This window comes from Thunnus maccoyii, chromosome 4 (genome assembly GCF_910596095.1).
Source record: "Thunnus maccoyii chromosome 4, fThuMac1.1, whole genome shotgun sequence".
Lineage (NCBI taxonomy): Eukaryota > Metazoa > Chordata > Actinopteri > Scombriformes > Scombridae > Thunnus > Thunnus maccoyii.
In genome coordinates, this window is record NC_056536.1 from 7,157,059 (window position 1) to 7,178,965 (window position 21,907).

Consider the following 21,907-nt stretch of genomic DNA (forward strand, 5'->3'; position numbering starts at 1 on the left):
AGCATTGTGTCTACTAATTTTCCAGATTGCTTCACCTCTTTGTTATATGAGTGTTACACTAATGGGAGGTTCTTGGTGCAAGATAAGTGGATGCAGAGGGAAGCAATACGTGTGACTGGTCAACAGTGAACAGAATGAAAAATGACTCAGGTCCAGGTATGTTTCAAGATAAAAGAGTGAGAGAGAGACAGGTCAATGACCTCATGACTTCATGACATGATGATGCACATATATGTAACAGAGTTTACTTTTCAACAGGGTGCAAAAATAACTTTTTTGTCCACTAGTGAATGCTAGTGAATGGCTGGTGAGTGAAGCAAATCTACTAGCCACTTGTATATTTTACCAGCATTTGGCTGGTGCTAATTTTCTGCCCTGCTTTTCAACATCACATTTATTCGGGTGATGTTTTTTATTTTTGTCATCATAGCTGCTTGGGCTCTGTTAATCTTTGTTTAAAGGAAAAACAAAGACAGAGAAACAAAAGACAGAGTGGAAACTTACCCAAATCACCTGGAATCCATGCATCCCGCACTTGTTTAGACTTTTTCCCTTTACGTTTGTTTAACCTATAAAAACATGACAGGGCCAAAGTTCATCACCTGCCTTTCAAGGTCGTGAACCAGATCTGTTGTCAATAAACCTCAGGGTTTGTGTGTGAAAATCTGCCTACTTACACCTATGCACACTTGATTGTGGGAGATAATATTCATAAATGTTTTGATATTTAATTGTTTTTCCTCTTCAATCATAATTCATCATCTACAGCACAATTGTATCCTTTTGTTGATTACAAAGGCAACATGAGGCCAGTGGTGTCCTGTGTAAATACTGTAGATTAGTCACTATTCAACCTGACAGCTGGAATCTGATTTTAAAGTAACTATTGGAGCAGTGTCATCTCTCTGTGAGTGGGTGTTTGATAAATACCCGATGCTAATGAAGAAGAAAGGCAGTATACTCAGACCCAAACACCACGGATGGCACCAAAATATGCAAAATCCCTATAATGCCTGCTGTGAGATTAATGTTCCTGCTTTGTTGCCTCTACTAATACATCTTACTGGCTGGTGGCCAAGTGGAACAGGTGCCGAAAAGATGGTCTTGTTTTCCTTTCATTTGACTGCATTTCTCAGTCCAAGGTTTATTACCTGAAGTGGGGAAAGGTACCATAGATAGCAAACAGATTTTATTTTAGCAACTTGTTAGTTTCAGTTAAATGACTCAAATATTGCATTCAATTAAAAGAAAAGTATAATGTAAGATTTAAATTTAAAGCTGCTATGATCAATATTTTTATATTAACAATGGATTAAATGGCTACTTGTATTTGAAAGAGGTCACTAGATGTGGCAAACCTACAGAGAATTATCACCCAAGCCTGCAGTTCCCCTCACTCTGCTAGGCATCTATACAGTTCTGGTTCAGTCCCACAGCTCACGCCAGCATCATCATGAGTAGGCAGCTGGTTCTCTGCAAAGCCACTGTACTCTACCTGGCCAGCACAAAATGGCAGACAGACAAAGTTAGTGAGGAGTGAATATTGGATGGACATTCACCGTGTGGCCAGAAACACGACTCCAAATGAATGCTTATGGTGTCCTGGATCTATTTGATGTGTAAATAAGCACCTGATTGCTAATAAGTTTACCATATCAGCTTAAAAGGAGATCATATGTCAGTGGTGTGTTTATAGCTTGTTGCCGCTGCCACAAGTGGCCAAAAAAAATCAGTTGACCCTCTACTGCATGGTGTTGCCATATGGCAACATACCCTTTCTTTGCAACTCCCTGATATTTAAAAATAAACTTGGCCTTTCCATAGAAGTTGGGTTAACCAGTTATGTACTTCAATGAGGTCACATGACATTTACAATAAAACCCACAAAGTCTTAGTGTTTCTCACGCTGTCAATGACCTTGAGTCACCTGAGGAAAAGCTCCTAAATCTGCAAAGATTTCTTCCAATTTTTCATATATCTGCAGCATCTGAAAAGTACTGAAAGAATTTGCGGTAAGTTACAATCTGTCTTTATCATGTAAATCTTGTTTAAATGAAATTATTGTCTTTTTATTCAATAAATTAGGTATGTTTCCAAACAGCAACATTGTGCAACAATGGAACTATATAGTCAGTGGAGCTGGATTCCTTAGTTATGAATATCTTTGTACGAATTAGACAGACAGACAGATAGACGGACAGACAGATAGATAGATAGATGGATAGATGGATGGATGAATGTATGGACAGACATATGGTTATGGATATCATCTATGGCATCTGTAAAGGCAGTTATATAGAATGTAAGCACACTGAATGGCTATTGCATCTTAGGTATATCTTACCTTCAAAGGTATGACTCCACTCGGTGCTGCTGGGATGTAATATAATGTTAAAGTAATAATAAATTCACTCTTCACCACAATTGTTTTCCAAAACTCCTCAGGTCCAGATACTGCTGTTTTTCCAGGACAGAGGCTGCAGTGTTTAGCGTTGCTGTCATGGCTACTGCCATGCTCCACAGAGAATATTATGCCTCCAAATCCTGGATCTGAAGTCTTAATCCAAACCGTACACAGACACAGAGAACAAAGCTTTGCCTTTATTCAAACTCCAAAACAGCGGTATTATGTATCCCCTTGCTCCTCTGACTGTTCGGATCTAAAAATGGTTTGCTTCAGTATGCACACCGCAGTGGCCAAGTCATGATTTAATGGCTTTAAGTTATGTCTCTGTCTGTTCACAGATTCCAGAGATGGGAAGAGATGGAGAGATGAAGAGATGTATTGTCAAAACACTTTTGGACGGGACTTCATGCTCACAGATAATCAGTTTTGAGTGGATTTAAGAGACTTCATTTAAATGAAGAAAATACAGTGTGTAAGCTGTAATGTCATCCAAGTATGCTGTTAACATAATTGATGTTATATGGTAGCAGAGCACACCAGCCAGTGGATCATTTTATCCAAAATACCAGCTCACATTACAGTAAATAAATATATTTTTAGCATGAGAAGGTCCAGTGGGAGTTGAATCTGTCCTTCAGTGTCATTCCACAAGCTATAACCAATGCTACAATTTAAATGTTTATCATTTTGCACTTATTGCTTTCTTGCCAAGGGTTACCATTCTTACGTATGATAAATATGAAGCAACAGCCGGCAGCTGATTAGCTTAGCATTAAGACTGTAGTGGGAAACAGCTAGCCTGACTTTGTCAAAAGGTAACAAGGTCCACCCTCGAGCACCTCTAAAACTCAGTGGTTAACATGTTATATCTTGGTTAATTCGTACAAAAACTAAAGTGTCAAGTGCTGATAGCCAAATGATTTTACTTTGGACAGAGCTAACCAGACTTTATGCTAAACTAAGCTGAGCTAAGCTAACTGGCTGCTGGCTGTAGCTTCATATGCAGCGCACATTAAAGTGGTTTCAATCTTCTCATCCAACTCTCGGCAAGACCAAGAATAAACATTTTTCCAAAAATGTCAAACTTAAACTCAGTCCCTTAGGAGAGACATTACAAGGGTTTACACAGTGTATGATTGTGCCACCTTTGGCCACGTATAACTCCGTCCACAGCACCCCTCAGCTGTGACAGCATAACAACAACAAAAAGCTGTTTTATAAAGCAGCTCGGCGGTGAGGTAAGTGGAAAAACAGAAAGGCTACATTGTTGTTATTGGTCATACTACGGGATACTTTTTTTCTTTTAAATTCGACACAATTATGTTGTTTTGATTATTTACTCAATATTAATTTGCAGCATGTACAATGAAATCTGTCACTGTGAATTAAGCAGTCATTCTATACTCCCATAACTGATTCTATAGCCTTGGTGGGAAACACTTAAACTTGGTTCCAGTGAATAGTTTGGGAAACCGCTTTGGAACATACACAAAATACTCATGACTTCTGTTTGAGACCAATAGTTAAAGCAATTTTCTTACACACAATCTTACAGTAGTCCATCCAACTCTAGTAGCCCTAAAGCAGCTGTGTGCTCGCTGCAAACTTCAAGTGTGCCTCCTTTTTCTTCCTCTTTTTTTCAAGCTTGAAGGCTTCATTTATATTTGCCCAAAGTTTCCCTGAGCTAAGCCTCTCTGACCTATTACCCAAAGTCCCACAAAACCGGGTTTGTTCAAGTCCCTTTAAAAAACACACATTTTTGCCAGATGTTGTTCCTTGTTTCTTTCCACATACTCATAAAAAATTATGTTTAGAAAAAAAAAGAACGTTTTAATGACATCAGGATCTGCTTGTTGTTGTCCAGAGCTGCTGGAGAGTGAGGTGGTCGTGGGTAAATGAAAATGAAATCACCTTTGGTAAGTACACCTACATGAAAGGCTATTAGTCTAAAGTTTCTACTGTGGGGTCCTTCACTTCCTGGGCAGCCCCTGTCTCTCTCCTCTCTGACTGAAGCCTCCTCCTGTCTCCCCTTGACTCCTGCCTGCTACATAACACCTCCTTTAATAGTATGTTTACATCCAGCAGAGCGACTCCTCTGCCTCTAAGAGTCATTATACTTAATAGGCTGTCACAGCACATCCGGCACCGACTGTTCCTCTATGCCACTGCAGTGATCTGTTGAGTCACTTTTTTCTCCCCTTTACTAGTGTAGACATGACAGCATACTTAAAGATTAATAAACAGCCTATTCAATGATTCCTCATGCAGGGACTATATACATGTTTTCAACTACATACACATATACTCATTATTAACCATTTTCTAAAGTAACCAGACGTTTTTAGATTAGTTTCCTACCTTCCAGACAGCCATAGTTAATATCATGTAGAGTGGCTTGAGAATCAATGTACAGAAACTTCATGTAAAGTCATTACTGTGGTGCATTTGAGGACAGACCTCACTGTAGACAGTTTTGAATGAAAACTGTTCCCAGTGACGTTTGCAGGCTATCCAAAGTAACAAGGACATTGTGTCTGTTTCATTGCTTTTGATTTTTTCAAATGTCATTTTTCAACCCCTTTAGCACAGACAGTTCTGTCCACCTCCATTGTATTTCGGTGAGGGCAGACGTTTTGGAGATGGATATCTCAAAAAGTGGAACAATAAAACCAAAACTATCAGCATGGCTAGATACACTATCACTGTCAAATGACTACGTAAAATGTGAAAGGGATTGGTCATAGTGATGATGCCACAGAGAAAGCTTTGCTAAATCCACTGTACACAACCTGCCCAGCACTATTAGCATCTAGTTGGTGAGCATAATGGAGCATTTAGTGTCTAAAGAGCCAGATATTTCCCTCAGGAGTTGGTGGACACTAAAACAGAGCCAGAAGGAGAGTGAATATTAGACTTAAATTCGTCAGGTTTCCAGAAACATGACTCCAAATGAATGAGAATGTTGCTCTGTATCTGCTGGATGTGTAAATAAGCAACTGTTTCCTATGTTCGCCATAGCTTACTTAAAAAGTGCTGCATGCTCCCATTTGGCCAAAAAAGTTAGTTGATGCAGGTTTAAGTAAGAATATGAGTGCTTCTTCCACCACTGTATGAAAGGCAAGCAGCTAGCTGTGGCTATCAAAGTGAGGCTAATACTCCCAAAGCAGGGACTGAAATCCACCAAAATGTAATGAGAAAAAAATGTTAACTCTAACATTCACAGTAACCATCTTATTTTTTGTCTCTAGCTTTTTCAGTGCCTGCAATTCCTTTACTGATGCTAGCTTAGCCAAGATTAGCGACAAGTGTGCCTCAAGGAGAGTAGGTTTTAGTTTTAAGGAAAGTTAATACACCTCACTGTGATGATCCTTGTCTTCGGTTTAAGAATAGTGTGTGCTCACCCCTGTCCAAGTCGTAGTGCTAACGATATTTCAGACAACTGTGTGTCTCCAGCCTTGTGGCAAGTTTGGGGAGGGCCTGTTTCAACATGTCAATGCCCTGAGCACAAAGTGAGATACGGTAATAAAGACATTCTTTTCTGAGTTTGGTGTGGAAGAACTTGACTGGCCTATATTGAGATCTGACCTCAACCCCATCCAACACCTTTGGGATGAACTGGAACCTAGACTGTGAGCTGGACCTCATCATCCAGCATCAGTGGCCAACTTTGTGGCTGAATGGGAGCCACTCCAGAGGGGTTGCGTCAAGAGCAACAGGACTTGTAATAGATTCTTTTTTGCCTCTCATCCAAAACAAAGCCATTTGACTTGACCCTTCTGGATATACCGTGACTTGGATGGCTGAGACTTGTCACGGATTTACCCTCTGCAGCCTGGTTCCAAAATCTTGCAGAGAACATTCCCAGAGGCTTTACAGCAGTATATTGATGCACATGGTTTTGAAATGGAAAGTTGAACAATCACATATGGGTGTAAAGCTTTGGATTTCAACATATTTTTGGCCATAATGTATCATTCACCATTTAATTTACTCATCCTTCCCTCTTTCCTTACCCGACTAGCCTCACTCATTCAACCAGTGCAATAATGTCTGTAAATCCACAGCTTTTGACCTGTATTAACATGAATAAGAAACAGAATATTTTTATTTATGGAATATCTACCACCTTTCAACCCTGACATAAATATTCCTCAGCTGTAAATTAATAGTGAACTTACAAGAAGGTGGAAGGTGCTTATATCATTCATGCTGGCACAGACAGATAAAGTCACCAATTCCTAAAGAAAACAGAGTAACATTTCACCGCTACTATTTCAGACTTGATGTTGCATATGTCTCTATGTCAGGTACTGCGTTTATTTTCAACACAAGATGCAAACAGACACAGGGAATAGTGATGAATCCATGAGTGCTTTATATGTTATTTATAGCTCTGTGTATTATAGTGTTTTAATCTGTTTACTGAATCAGCCAAAACCCATTTTGATGGGAGGAGGTTCAGAGTGTTGTAGAATTTGATTCAGTACCAGGAAAACTGTAATAACATCAACATGCCACCTTAAATCATCATTCTGTGGACAAACGACAAACAATGATCAGATTGTGCAACTTTATGTTTGGTAATACTGTAATGCAATTCATCAACTCTTGGAGATATGGGTAAACACAAACGTAATCAAACCTCATATCAAAACACAAGATATTTGTCCAAACAGTTAGGGGTTTCTAGTTCAAACTTCTACATTCTTCTTATTTGGACATTCATAAAAACATACAATATAGATTTATTATTTTAGACACAGAAGTAAAAGGTTGTTGTAGCTCTACTGTATAAGCAAACAGATTTTCATCATGTACTGTTCTTTATACAATTACACCATATCCATCTTTATATTTTAAACACTGATCAGTGGGCTGAATATGCTCATACAGGCATCAGACAAAGATAAGAGACAGACAAAAATGCTCCTGTTGCACAAAAACCACACTGCAGGCTTTAAGTGCCCTCACAATACTTTTTGATTCCGCTGGTGTCTTACAGAGACCTTACACGTCTGTTTTTTGACCTTGAGAACCGGCCGTGTCATTGCAAAATATCAAAAATACATGTCTCTCGATGGGGAAATTCATAAGTTTAATTTAGGTTTCTGCAAGACACTGCAGACACACAAGTTAGTTCTGAAAACGACAGCTGAAAATGTACAATGACACGAGTGAAATGCATATTACTTAGAGATATATTTCTCTCTTTTTTTTTGACAACACCCACTTGAACAAAACACGCATTTTTTCCGCAACATGCAAAAAACTTGACAATTAAACTAATTATTGTACAAAGTAATAAAAAAGAATGAATATACTTGCACAACAGTGACACATAAAACAGCGTAAACACCCCTCTAAGCCACCATCATTACACTGATATGAACGAAACGTCTTCAAAAGTGACTGTCACATTTCACATAAGAACATAGAAGTGTCGGAGTTTGTAGTTCTTTACGATCAACTTGTTATTTGAACTACTGGGATGCTTGACTTTACTGCTGAGCTTGGTGAGTAAGGACAGTTGCATCAAGTCATGCGTATGTGCTGTGTGAGTTAGTATATGATGTACAGAAGTCATGCATAATAAAGAGACCCTGCTATACAAAGGATGAGCACTAGGTGGCACACTTTGCCCACTTTGTACACAGCTCTGTGTTTGAGAACCTGCCTGGGAACAAAATGTCAAGTCATGGCAGGGGAGAGGGAGGGACATGCATAGGGTGAACATTACACTGGGAGTCAGGTATATTGCTTTTTGGAAAATGTGCATTTATCCATCATTTAGATCTCCTTCCCCAAAAATATGCATACAAAGACTTATCAGATAGAGAAAACCCCCCAACTGAAGCCTGAGCTATTAGTCTTCCTCTTTAATACCATCTCACACTCTCACCTGGCTCCGTCTGTTTCTGATCCTTTCCTTGTCCATCTCTGTCTCTTTCCTCCACACTGTTTTTTTATTGCTCTCTTGCACCTTCATTCTCCTTATTTAACTCCCTCACCTGTCTTCTTCTCTTCTCCCTGCCTCTTCCTTCCTTCCTTCCATCCTCCTCCTCTCAGCAGGGCAGCCAGGGAAACTGGCATTTCTCTAACAGCAGGAGGGGAATCTGCACCCGGCAACAGCCCACGCTGGGCAAAGAGGGTGGGTGTGGCATGGCAGACAGAGGACTGTGTGTGTTTGTCTCGGTGCATGTGTCTGTGTGTGTTTAGCAGTAATGAACATGTGACCGGAACCCCACACTAGACTTGCCAACACTTGTCTGCTACTCTCCATGTGACGTCCACATCAGAGGCTGATTATGTTTGGGTTGAACTAATTTTTTCTCTCTTTTAATTTCAAGAGATTTGGCACAGCTTTCTACACACATGAATGTGTAGCTTGATGATAATGAGGATGGGAAAGTATAAATCAAAACACCTGTCCTCATGGTCTCCAATTACTCCAATAAATTACAGTCAAAACAAAAGCCCCAAAGCACTTGATGTAAGCTGGCATATATTGCTCATCATGCACTCTGCTTTCATTTAGGGACTCGTTTTAATTAAATTTAGTGTCTTGCATTTCCTGGGACTCCTGCCAAATGTAAGAAGTGTCAACACGGCTGAGGATAGGACACGTGTAAAAACTTTTTTTGTGCAAACAAGTGTCTGGTGAGGGGGATTCAAAGACAAATTCAGAAAGTCAAGCTATGAACCGTATGTTTGCAGTCAGTGGGGAGGAGAGGGGTCAGTCATGGTTCAGTCTCACTGTTCTTTCATAAAATAAATGAAAAGTAATGGTACATAACAGGGTGAGTTAGAGAGGAAAGTCAGGGATGAGCGCCCGCTGCTTTGCTGTGATGTGCCTGTTTAGTTTCACCAGTGATAAGAGAGGAGAGGGCAAGTCACAGGTCGATCCCTCTGCTCCTTTATGAGTGACGAATAACCGTGCAGGAGGTGCGCGTGGATAAGCAGAAAGGTGGAGAGGGAGTCAGGATGGAGAGGCAGAGACGAGTGGCCGCTGTGTCAGGGTCAGATGTGTTGGTGTAGCTGCGGAAGCGGCGAGGTGGAGAGGGCCGGCCGCGGTTCAATTCCTTGGCTCTTCATAAAAGACAGCAGCTGGTCGGGGATCTCGGCGAGGACATCTTTAGCCAGCCGGGCCATGCTGAGGACTTGGTTGCCAGATCTGTCCACGTAGTCTCTAAATGGAACAAACTGGAGCAAGAGGGAGAGAATATGATAGATTATTTTAAAAATACACTGTGTCTTAAGAATGTAGTCTTTATCTGTTCTTTTTTTCTTTTCATTATGAATAAATAAATAGATCTAGATTATTTTATCATTAATATTAATGTTAAACAAGCCCTTTTCATTCCGATGTTGCTGGCTTCATCTGTCTGTTAAAGACAGACACTTTCAGTTACGGTTTATTCAGATACGACTGGACCGTTACGGAAGGAGGCACAATCCTCACAAGATATTTGGCATCTTGGAAAGTAATATCAGAAAAATACTTTCTCTTAAGGCTTCATTCATGACCATCATCATGAGCATTAACCCTTGCTTCTCACCAGTGGATCCCTACTTTAAGTCAGACAGAGCACAAACATATAATGAAGAGACGTTAAAGGTGCAATATATGACATTCAGACCAACTAGATGTCGCACCAGAGTGGAAGCATCTCAGACCAAAACAAATGTGTGCATTGTTTACTCAATAAAGTTGGGAAAGATTCTGTAACTGCGTTGCCTGTTTCTCATCTCAAATGTTTTCAGAAACATATTGTAGTGCACTGTTCAGCTGTAATGTGAGAAAGTTTGTGACCTGGCCGCTATGTTGAAGACGGACACGGGGAGGACACGGAGGGACTCACATGCATGATCACACACGCTCACTTGCACTAACATGCACGCGTGGCTGGACCGGCTATTAAAATAAAGAACAGAGAGGCTCAGATTATAACAGAGGGAGTGTGGTTTCATTCTCTGCTCAAGACACTATTGCTACACTATATCTTTACATAGCAAATAGTTGTATGCTGACATCTAGTGGGGCTGAATGTTGTATATTGCACCTTTAAGACTCTTCTTTTAATTCCTGTTTGCTCACATACTGTAGGCTATGTAAAGTATTATGCTGGATATTCACTGTCACTGTGCTAGCCCATGCCCTCTAGAGAGTAGGCTGCACTCTGGCAAAACATACACTACCTCATCAAATTCTTTAGTTTGTTCCATCAAGCCGGCACTATAGAGTTTGCTCTAAGTGTGTAATCAGGCTAATTTACCATTGCAACGCTATTATCTGCATTGCTGTCAGGTCTCTATGCTACATTCTTTTATGTTTCAGCACACAGGTTTTTGTTGTGCTCCATGTACTCCATATCCAAACTGCCAAACAGGAAGTGGGAGGCTCCAAAGAGTTTTATAGGCGGGGGAACCCAGAATGTACCATGTGGTCTGGAGTACACAGGGGGATTATTCATTGTTTTTGGGGGATTGGTACATCAAACAATACGTTTTTCAATGTTTCCTATGTTAGGACACTTTGAATAACATACAGATATTGTCCATCTTGGTTTTGCATTAAAAAGGTTATTCAGATTACTTAACCTCGTTGTAACTTTAGTTTGTCCCCATATGGAAAGCAGGGATAGAAGCTGCTCAGGGTGTTTTTATGTTTGCATGTGCAAGCTGCACCTAGCCATGGGCCTAGCTTAGGTTTTCTTTAGATTTACTGATGAGTTTCCTTACAGTTTTTCCTCTCTTTTTTTCTCCATTTTTGTAAAAAAAAATTTCACCACCTTCATACTAAAACCATCTTGAAATGCTTTTGTGTATCTGGTGTCCTCTAAAAAATAAACATACACTGGGTGAAGACTCTTCCCTCTTTATATCCTTCCTCCACCACTTGCTAATCCTTACATTCACAGTTTCATCTATGCCGTTGGTGTATTCAAGTTGAAAACAGGGAGGGAGTGCAGGTCTGATTATTATGGTCGTAAATTGTTGGGTTTTTTATGTCTTTTGTCCTGTGCCATGAGGGGCAAAAAAGTTTTACAGACTGACCTAAAAAATTTCCAACAAGCTGAAATTGGGTCGTTCACAGTACTTTGAGGTTGATTAAACATTTTTTTTTCCTTTGTGCGCAAATGGAGATTATCGAGTAATAAATGCTAGGGCAACAACTAACACTTATTTTCTTTTCTTGATTAATCCATTCATCATTTGGTTTATAACCTGTTGAGATAACGATCAAGATGCCCAGCTTGATTTCCTAGGACCCAAGCTGACATGTTCAAGCTGCTTGTTTTGTCTGATAATCAGTTATTCAGAAAACACATTCAATTTACCATCATAGAAGACTAAGAAAATCAGGAAATAGAAGCTGGAATTAGTATGTTTTTGGCATTTGTATTGAAATTATGACAATTAACAATTACTAGCCCAAGATTGTTGCTGATAAAATTTCTCTCAAAAATTTTACTAAGCCCAACTGTTGTTGTGTCACTGTGTCACTTGTACAATTATACAATAATTTTATTCTGGAGGCAAAACACTTCCTACCTAGCGTCCACTGAATATAAGTCAAGATGACATTTAAGGCAACTGTCCATCAGTTTACAGTACATACAGTAAGTAGAGGGATAATGGGAGAAATATGACTTTAATTCATGACAGGAGGAAGAAAATCAGTGTTGCTGTAGTGAAGGCAGTCATCATATTGAATCAATAACAGCAAGAGTGAATGAAATGTAAATTGATTGATTGAACTCTTTTTCCGATTGAATTATTGTCATTAGGAGGTTAAAGGCAATCAGAAGATTACTGTGTGCATGCAAATGTGATTACGACTGTTGGTGAAACAAACTGGGCGGGTGGGGGGGGGGGGGGGGGGGTGACGATATCAATACAGCTTTGGAATGGAAGCATAAATTATGCTATTAACCTGGTGTGGGATCAAGCCAGGGGTTTCTGATGCAAATAATATTTCATGTCTTTTTGTATTACAGTCATATGCGGGCGATTAAGTCAAACATTTTAAGAATGTGAGAGTACAGTTATTTTAGGTCATTATGTTGATGAACTAGATACTACTTTTGCAACAAATAGCCATTGCCACTTTGATGCTACAATTACATTTTTGCAATCATATATACTCGTATGCATTTATCACTGTATACCCTATGATTTGCCAGCTCACTGGCCAGTCTTCTCCACTCCTTTATAAAAATTCAACTGTACAATGTTATCACTGGGAATTGTATTTGCTTCCTATTTGTGTTCTCATATCTCTGAAAGACTCTCTAAAATTACAGTTTGCTGTTCCCAGATATGGTTTATCGGCCCCTGATGGGGTTCCTGCTCATTGTTCATGAAACTCACTGCAAAACAATTTATAGACACAGCTGCTCTCTCTGGTTGAGTTTAAAAATGATTATGGATAAAGTGTCTTGTGGGTACACTAAGGACATTTCTTTGTTTAGCCAGATTTTTTTTTATAGTGACCAATAAAAACTTTTCTGTTTTATAGGCTATTAATTTACTTTCTCAGAGTCTCTCCATTCATCAAGACTGACTTTAAGTCAGGCTCTGGACATCTTCTATGAGCCCTCAGAACTTTCAACATTTCAAGACGAGTGACCCACAATGCCATGAGGCCACAAAGATAAGAGAGACTGTCCTCACCACAACAGTTTCAAAGTATTTCTTCCCTGCCTCTTATCTTTTGAATGGCACTATACCATTGTGGGTCACTGGTCTGAGATGACATGGCGTTGTTCTCCTTGGATTTCATTTGTTGAACAAAAAGTCAGAGACTGCTCTCACTGAAAAACAACTGCATTAGCTATTTGTTGAAATGCTGAAAATGACATATGTCTACATAAGTGACAAAGTAAAATCTCTTTAGGAGGAGGTCAGCAAGATACTGGAGTTTTCCCATCTCCTAGCAACAGCCACTGTTGGTTTCTTTGAACAATGACCATGATCTCTAACTGTGATCAAATAGTTTTTGTACCTAAACTTAAGCAAACCTGATCCACACAAGACGCAGATCAGAAAACAGTCATAATAGTATGAATCATTTTAAGGGTAATGCTTTTGAAAGGAACTGACAAACTGTCAGTCTGCAGATAGGAGCTCCAAATAAAATTTTAAAAAATTCACATGGGTTGCTGAGGAAGGAAACAACAAACATCTTGTTTTGTAGTTTAGGTTGGAGGGCTTGTTGATATGTTACTGCTACTCAAACCTTTGCAAAAATCCACACCAACTGTCACACCCTGCCTGGACTTTGTGTTTTTTTGGTCTTTTTATGTTCTTGTGTTCTTTGGGGTCTCCTGGTTTGCACTTCTGTTTAGTCCTTTGGTTCATATGGGTTTTCTTGTTATATTTGGGTGGTGGGTTTGGACTGCCTTTTGTTGTTTAGCCTAGTGTGTTGTATACTTTAGTTTAGGTTCATGATGGTTCTTGGACAGGTTGGTGTGGGTTGTATTTAGAGTATTGTGTTTTCTGGGTTTTGGTTTTGTTACTGTTTCCCTTGTGTGTTCATGTACTCCTCCTCACCTGCCCCGCTTCACCCTTGTTAGCCCAGCTCTGCTGATACAGTCTGTATCAGTCTCGTGAGCCCTGCCCTGCTTCCTGTGTTTCCCTCAACCAATCACTCCCAGCCTGCCCTTGTGTCTCGTCACCTGTTCCCCATTCCCTGATTAGTTTAGTCTGTATTTAAGGTCTGGTTTTGAGTTGAGTCCTTGTTGGATCATTCATTTTATTTCGTCTGCTAGTTCTGTTCAGCTCTGGTTGCCTGTTCATGACCATCCATGATTAAAGGAGATTTTTTTCATCAAATCTGCATTCCAGCCTCTGTGTTTGGGTCTACTCCTGCTTCCCCAACCTGACACCAACACTAGTGTAAAAAACCTATTTACAGAACACAATGTGATAATGGTGTATGATACTATATGCACTATACTTGTGTAAATTTATATCTGTTTAGGTAAAAAAATACCATCAGCACCAAATATTTCACTGATGGCAATTGTGACTGAACATTAAACACTCTTTTTCACTAGCTTTTCCATTGAATCTTTCAAAAAATGATACATCTCACAATACCTCTATTCTTTTAATTATTTTATTATTTAATTGTTTTATTATTAAAATATTATTTTTTAATTACTTGTAATTTTTTTTCTAATTTTACTGTATGTAGTCATCTTTGAATTACATTAAAGTTCTATACAAATAAAGTTTGATCAGACTGCTTAAGGAATATCATTTATGTTAGTACATCTGAGAAAAACTGTGATTCATTAAATTGAGATGGACCTTTTGACCTTGCTGATTTTACACTGGATGTGTAGATTTTTGAGCTGTGTGGACAAATATAACCAGAGTTACCGTATTGTACCCTTGAGCAAGATACAAGGCCTGTTTAGTGGCCCATCATAGATGAGTACTGTGTATTGTGTAAGGTAGTTCCAGTGTATGTGAGTATGTGTTGTGAATGTAAGCCACCCTCCTCCGGGGACTACACCTCCATGCTGTTGCTATTGACAGAAACATGCTGAAGTCTAACGTGCAAAGTTAAATAGAATAATGATGAGTACCTGTACAATGTCTCTCTCAGCAAGACGTCCTCTGGAGGATACTCTCACCTCATCTCCATCCAGCTCCTCCATAGCTAAATGCAGGGAGAGACAGAGAGACTATGACTTTGCCTGATATCAGACAGAATTGTCAACACGTTGCACTTCATTTCCATCTTCAGTCTGGCATTGCCTCCACTCTTACCGATTTCCGTGGAGGAGGGGGATTCGATTTTCCCTAACCAATCGCTAGAGAGCAACGTATCCGCCTGAATCTAATGTCTTTTTAAATCGAAACTGATGTGTAGCCATGCCAACATACTGGTTTTGCCAGGGTTTTAAGAATGGAGAAAGTGATATGCCATCTATGTAAAACAATTCCAGCGCACAGCTTGACAACGCCTGACAACAGCTTGACAGCGACGTTAGTCCTGCCTGTGGCACTGATTAGCTAATCTTTAGTCCCCCCGCGGCACTCACTGGATCAATTGTTTTTTCAACCGAGAAACCGCTGTTTCATGTCATGATGCCAGACCAGAATCAGTCAACTTGATGGAGTGGGCGGATTCAAAGGTCTGGACCCAGGCAAAGTATGACTCAATACTGGAACCACTGAGGGAGAATACGAAGAAGGTACAGGATGTTCTTTTGCTTTTTCTCAGCATAATTGCTGAAATGGAACATAGCATGAGGAGAAACGAGATTTTGGCCACTTATAGGGTGTGCTTTATAGGTTAAGAGTGTAGCTATTGGAGTGCTTTCAGGCAGCCATCTGATACATGGCCAAATATAGGTAGATGTGCTTGCTCGAAAATTGCCAAATGTCATTCTGAGAAGGTTTTCAACAGTAGCACCTGCACAGCAGTGTATATCCTGCATCTGCTCTTGCAAAGACACAAAACAGCCAGGATAAAGGTGGCTGAGCAAAAAAATCAACACACAGAACCAGAAAATATTAGAGGACAAACACTAGAACTGACAGTATAATACTGAAAGTGATATGCCAGGAGTGTCAGGAGGGAAAAAAGATCACAAACCAAAGACAATGCAAATAACAAACAGAGTCAATTAGGCCTGGCAAAAAGGTGTAGACACACACACACACACACTCCGAAGTGCTATTAAGCCACTTTGACCTTGTGACCTCTAAACATGCCCGAGTGCTTTCACTACCAATCCCACTATTTGATTGCTTAAATGAGTAGAAAATGATGGGCCATCCAACACAATGATGAGGTGTTAAGTCGTCACACCCTGCTGAGCAGCAACAGAGCACATAGACACACACTCACACATACACACCCACACACACACGCACAAACATTCCCCACTGAAAAGTCATTGATCTGTGGGCTGTAACACTGCCTGCACACTTGACTCCACTGACTTTCTGCAGCAACCCTACCAGGAAAGGGGACAGCACACTCGTGTATATGAGGAACCAATTATGATACAGCTGTTATAGTGCTTTCCTGTTTGCTCACTGGGTGTTGTTGAATCCCATCAAGCCAAGAGAAAGTCAAGGTCAAAGTGGAATGTTGCTTTTCATAAAACATTGTATATTTATGTTTTTGCAATGTCAAGGTTGTTGAATTTGATTAAAACTATTTACATCTCAAACGTATTCGCTGCACATTGCTCCCAATAGCCGAACTTTCCTGTGGTTGGCTATCAAATTCTGCTCGGCTCTATGCGTTTCTGAAAGGTGCACTGTGGAAAATTTGATCACCACTGGCACTATAGAACAACATCTTGATGACTGTGTCCTCATATTGTTTGTTTCTTGTCCTCTGCCAGGATGAAGACACCGGGTGTTTTGAAAAAAATACCACAGGCTGTTGTAAACAATGCAGGTTTCAGCTTTTATGGGGCAAAAAACACATTCACCATGTTTGTAAGGATACATGCAGTGTGTACAAAGAATCTTTTAATGGAATCATTGCCTACTTTTGGACAAAACATGTAGAAATATTTATTCTGCCAATGCAATATTTTTAAATTAATAGACCAAATTACTACATTTAATGTGAAATGAATTGCTTGTAGTGATGAACCCACAGATATTATCCAATCATAGTTTGTAATGATACACAGCAGGTCTGTCAAGATTTGGATTTCTCCACATGCTGAGAGTGATCACGTCACTGCAAATGTTAGCATGTCCCCTTAAGTAGTTCACTTCTGTAGAGTAGTAAAAGAGCATTACTTCCAAGACCAAGGAACACATCATTTACTAACTACATTCTATTTGTTTGTGGGGTAACTTGTCCAAAACAACGTTTAAAAAAAAAAATTGCACATCCACTGTCTAGTTATTACAATACAGATTTTTTTTTTAGAATCTTAACGTGTTAATCTCATTAAAATGTTTTTGATTGGGTCCTAATCATCAGTTTGTTTTTAGACTGATCTTGTGTTGTTTTAAGGTGTTCATTTGGTTTTTAGGATGAAATCTTTTACATGACTGTATGAGAAATATTATCCATGATTTTAAATTTAATTCTGATTTTGTGTATATCCATCCTGGTGCCCATCTCGGCCAGGACATTTCACTGTTTAATTTCACTGTGGCTTTCTGCGGCCTTCTTCAATAGAGGCATTTTCAACCAACTCATGGAGCTAACATCAGCTTAATTAGCTAGATACAACTAATAAAATCTGCCAGCAACAGTTGTCATTTCAGATGGAAAAACCCCTTGTTTCGAGAATTACTAGGAATTTTGTCATAAATGTACCACTGTTATTATTGTAAACAGCATACCTGCTGTGCAAGAATTGAAAACTTGGTGTAGCAACAGTAACTAAGGGGCGAGGCTTAGCAAACAGTTGATCACCTGACTCAGCAGTTCCCTACAGCTCTATGGAGCCTTTTAGCACCTTTCAGCTCATTGTTTTGATTTTACAGACAGCAACTTTACAGTTTTGATTCATGTTAAACGCCCACTTTGTAATTTCAGCTGCTAGGGGTCTCTCAATCAAAACAATAACAAAAAGACAGAGTGTGATGACGGTGTGACATAGTGTGGGATCATGGGAGGTGTTGTTTTCATTATTAAACAACCAGCTTCTTCACGTTAGGATTACTTCAGTGTTAATCAATCGATCAGGATGTTTTTACCGGGAGCTGAATTATCCGCAGAGGTCTCTTCCTCTCCAGAAACAAATGTACAGGGGGATTAAAACCGGTAAAAATACTGAATAAAGCTGTTTCACATAAAAAATCAATGTTTCTCTGATGATCCTTGGTGAGCACTGGACTTCCTGGAGGGGCTGTTAGCCGAGCTGCTGACAACGTTTGCCCAGCTTGTTTCTCTGATAACTTCCAATGACTAAAATCCTTCATCCTGTTAAAAGATATAGTTAAAAACGACCAAGATCTAAAAAGTTTATCATAAAAATGTGGCTTAAAACTGAAAAAAAGTCAATTTACAACTAAGTTTCTGTTGAACAATCATCTTGTATGTGTATACTCTTCAGTAGATGCCATTGTGGCAAACAGCCACAATGTTGATGTAATATCTTGAAGGTGTATACTCTTTGGTAGACGCATTTGTAGCGGACAAACACAACACCGACACATGCATCTTGTGCACATATGCTCTTTGGTAGAGGGGATATGACGCCATTGACAGGCGACCAAATGAAACAGACTGTTACTTTGATTAAAATGACTGATTTCTCTGGGTTTGAAAATTGTTGGAAACATTTGGGATAATGTAAGTACACAACTCAACAAAATATATAACATAGGTCTAGTTGTTTTTAGACATTTTTATGCAGAATAGTTACATATTATAGCTTTAAATGTACATTCTCCAGGTGGACACAAACATAACTCATGATGAAAGTTAATGTTGCTCCTTGTCTCCTTGTCCTTTTTAGGTTATATATTTCTTTTATTTGTTTACTCATGTTGAATTAAAAAAAATAGACTTATAACTAAAATGGAATACTCACCATCAAACTCAGCAGGCCCAACACCTACGATGATTATGGACAGTGGGAGTGATGCTGCCTGTACAGGAGACAGATGGAAAGACACGAATGAACATTCAGTTCAGTTGACACGTTCAATCTTCAGAAGGCATCAAGACATTTATAAGCTTCGGATGAACAACAGAGCTGTCAAGAGAGTTAAATTAAGTTGGCGTTGTGAGCATTTTGTCTCACAAAATGATTCAAAACTGATATTTAATTTTAGGCTATTAATCTTACTCAATATTCTTCACTTACAGTCCAGGGTTAATGGGGGGTCAAGTCATTAACATCACATGCAATTTCCAAACCTTAACTCTCCTTGATGCAGAGAAAAGTTGTACATCTGAAAGATACTCAACAAAGAAGACTCGAAAATATCTGAGGCTTCCCTAAAGTTTTTTTTTAAATACATTCCACATGTAAGGGAATTAAGGGGGAAAAGAGCCAATTTGCTTTTAATATTCTACACTGCCTGCCCAGAGAGAAATCACTCAGAGCCGAGCTAATTGGATCAGACACCTCTCAAACATTCATTTTGCAGATTATTGAAACGAGTATTGACCTCTCCAAAGAAGTGAGATCAGTCACAATAATAAGAAAACGGTCTTTTCCTCTCCTTGACATGAATCTTGAGCAGAAATCAGTGGCAGGAGTAACTAAGGGGGAAAGTACTGCCATCCATCAGTTTCTGTGTTTGTTTACACATGCATGTGTCTGTTTACTCACATTGACCACAGCCTCTTTGGTCTGGACCATGTCAGATATCACTCCATCTGTGATCATCAACAGGACAAAGTACTGAGAGCCATCTGTAATCTCTGCTGCACAGCTGGGGAACGCACACACACACACACACACATACACACAAATACCCAGGTTAGGGCTAAAATTTTGCCCGTGTACCTGAATAACACACTACTAAGGGAAACACACAACACACCTGCCTGTTGGTCTCAAACATACGGTCATTCAATTGTCTGCTGTAGCTCAGGACTTGAATCAAGCTTTTACAGTACAACAGTGTGATTTTTTTTTTTTTACCGCAGCACCACTGACAACACCACTCATTCTAAGGTAACAAAAACATACTTATGAATATTATATTCCATTTCTGCCAAGTCCGTTCCACTAGATGCCACTAAATTCTACACACTGCACCTTTAACTCTGGTGTATCTGGGATAAAAATACATTTGGACTTAATGCAACCAAGAAAAACTGTATTAAAATGGATCTGATACATCTCCACACACCACTTTTTTTTGGAATACTGACCCCCACACCAGACCAGTGAGTTGTTTACCACCTAAAAGTACAACCTCGAGCAACAGAGAGACCCCCAAAAATAAAAAGCACCAAAAAAAAAAAAAAAAAAAACGTGCACGAAGAACATAATGTGACCTTGTGTCTTGTTTTTCCACCACTCTTCATTCCCTTTCCAACATGGGATTTGATGAGAAAAACAAATGAAAATATCCACATTGCCAAATATCAGCGCTGGCTTGATATGATGCCAGATGAGTGTTTCAACACGCAAGTGTGTGTGTGTTTCTGCGTGTGTGTTTGTGTGTGCCCTTCACCTGCTGTGTGTGTATTTATTCCAATGAGATAGAATCTAATACCCGCGACTCAGCTGTTCCACCTGGCTGAACAAGACATTGATCTGTACGTGTGTGTCTGTGTGGGTGTATCTATATATGAGTGCACATAGATGTGTTTTTAGCCAAATGTTAGGAGTGAGGACACAGACTAGTGTGTGTGTGTGTGTGACAGCACTTCTGTCTTTATGTGTGTGCGTTTTCAGTGGGTGAAAGCCTCTTACAGCTCGACACATTGGTGTCAAACACAGGGTGAGATAAAAAAAAACTGATAATTCAGTGCAATGGCATGTAGGCTAAGATCTCCAACACTATTCTGGTTTAACAATAAGGTCAATCCATGTTTTTCACAACAAGAAAATGGAAAAAAACATTGAAGTACTTCACATAACTGTAAGATGCAAAGAAAGACAAGAAGATCAATGCTAAATGTCGATATAGGAAGAGGATGGAGAGGAGTATCAGAGCCTGGTTATGGTTCTAATTTGTTTTCTAATCATTACCTTTTCACCTCACTTCAAAAACTAAATTTTAGGAATTAAAAAAATTCTCTTGATAACTCTTCTTCAGATATGTTTTAAGATGTTCAAAACCATACAAGGAAATGTCAGCAGCAAGCAATCATTGACACCAGATGTTTCTAAAGAGGAGGTCTGTGCATCTTAGATTTAGTGTTTAAATGTTGCCTTAAATATTGATTTCTGATGCCACACTTTGAGGAAGAAAAAAACAGATTCTTAGCTTATGGAAGGCTGTAACCTCCTTAATCCTGCACATGTTGGCTTCCCCCCCACTGTTAATATTACATAAATACAACTGAATCTCTAATCTGGTGAAGAAGCTACACGTGAGTCATGTCACTAATAAGCTTTGATCAAGGCCTATAAATATAATAAAGACAAAAAAAAAATCATGTGGGTTTGGGTGAAAGAAAACAAAATGTTTTCTGCAATCTAAAACACATAACTGAACCTTATAACTCTAAGACACACATGTTCTCAAACTCACTGTGCCACTTTGTTGATAACAGGTGCAAAGTTGGTTGGTCCATATAGCTGCACTGTCCTCAGGCTCTGGAAATAGGCCTCCAGAACCCCCTCTATACCCACACAGTTTGGATTATCATTGTCACCACCCTGCAACAGACAGCACACAACGCACTGATGAAGAACACAGAGTACATTCACATGTCCAGTTAACAAACAGTATGATTAACATGGCACTGCAATTATTAGGAAATCCAAGAAATAGATTAGCATAGACTATAGCATAGCATACACTATAAATATAATAAAATATAACATATAAACATAGGATAACATACTATATACATTTGACAAATGTGCAAAG

General features: G+C 39.3%; 1 protein-coding gene and 1 long non-coding RNA gene across 5 annotated transcripts in view; both read right to left on the bottom strand.

Annotated features, from left to right (window-relative positions):
• Positions 1-503: 503 nt before the first annotated feature.
• LOC121895030 lies at positions 504-1,403 on the bottom strand. Its single transcript, XR_006095663.1, has 3 exons — positions 1,363-1,403; positions 1,065-1,151; positions 504-569 (listed from the first exon to the last, which is right to left on the bottom strand). It is a non-coding gene; the product is annotated as an uncharacterized LOC121895030 (long non-coding RNA).
• A 6,085-nt stretch (positions 1,404-7,488) lies between these two features.
• The window catches only part of LOC121896175 (copine-9-like), an 83,140-nt gene continuing 68,721 nt past the window's right edge, over positions 7,489-21,907 (bottom strand). For all 4 annotated transcript variants that reach the window (XM_042409897.1, XM_042409898.1, XM_042409901.1 and 1 more), the window contains 5 exons: positions 21,566-21,693; positions 19,687-19,789; positions 18,940-18,997; positions 15,004-15,077; positions 7,489-9,607 (listed from right to left, as the gene is read on the bottom strand). In XM_042409897.1, coding sequence (XP_042265831.1) covers positions 9,425-9,607; positions 15,004-15,077; positions 18,940-18,997; positions 19,687-19,789; positions 21,566-21,693 — 546 coding nt within the window. In that variant the 3' untranslated portion in view covers positions 7,489-9,424. The remainder of the gene's footprint in view (positions 9,608-15,003; positions 15,078-18,939; positions 18,998-19,686; positions 19,790-21,565; positions 21,694-21,907) is intronic.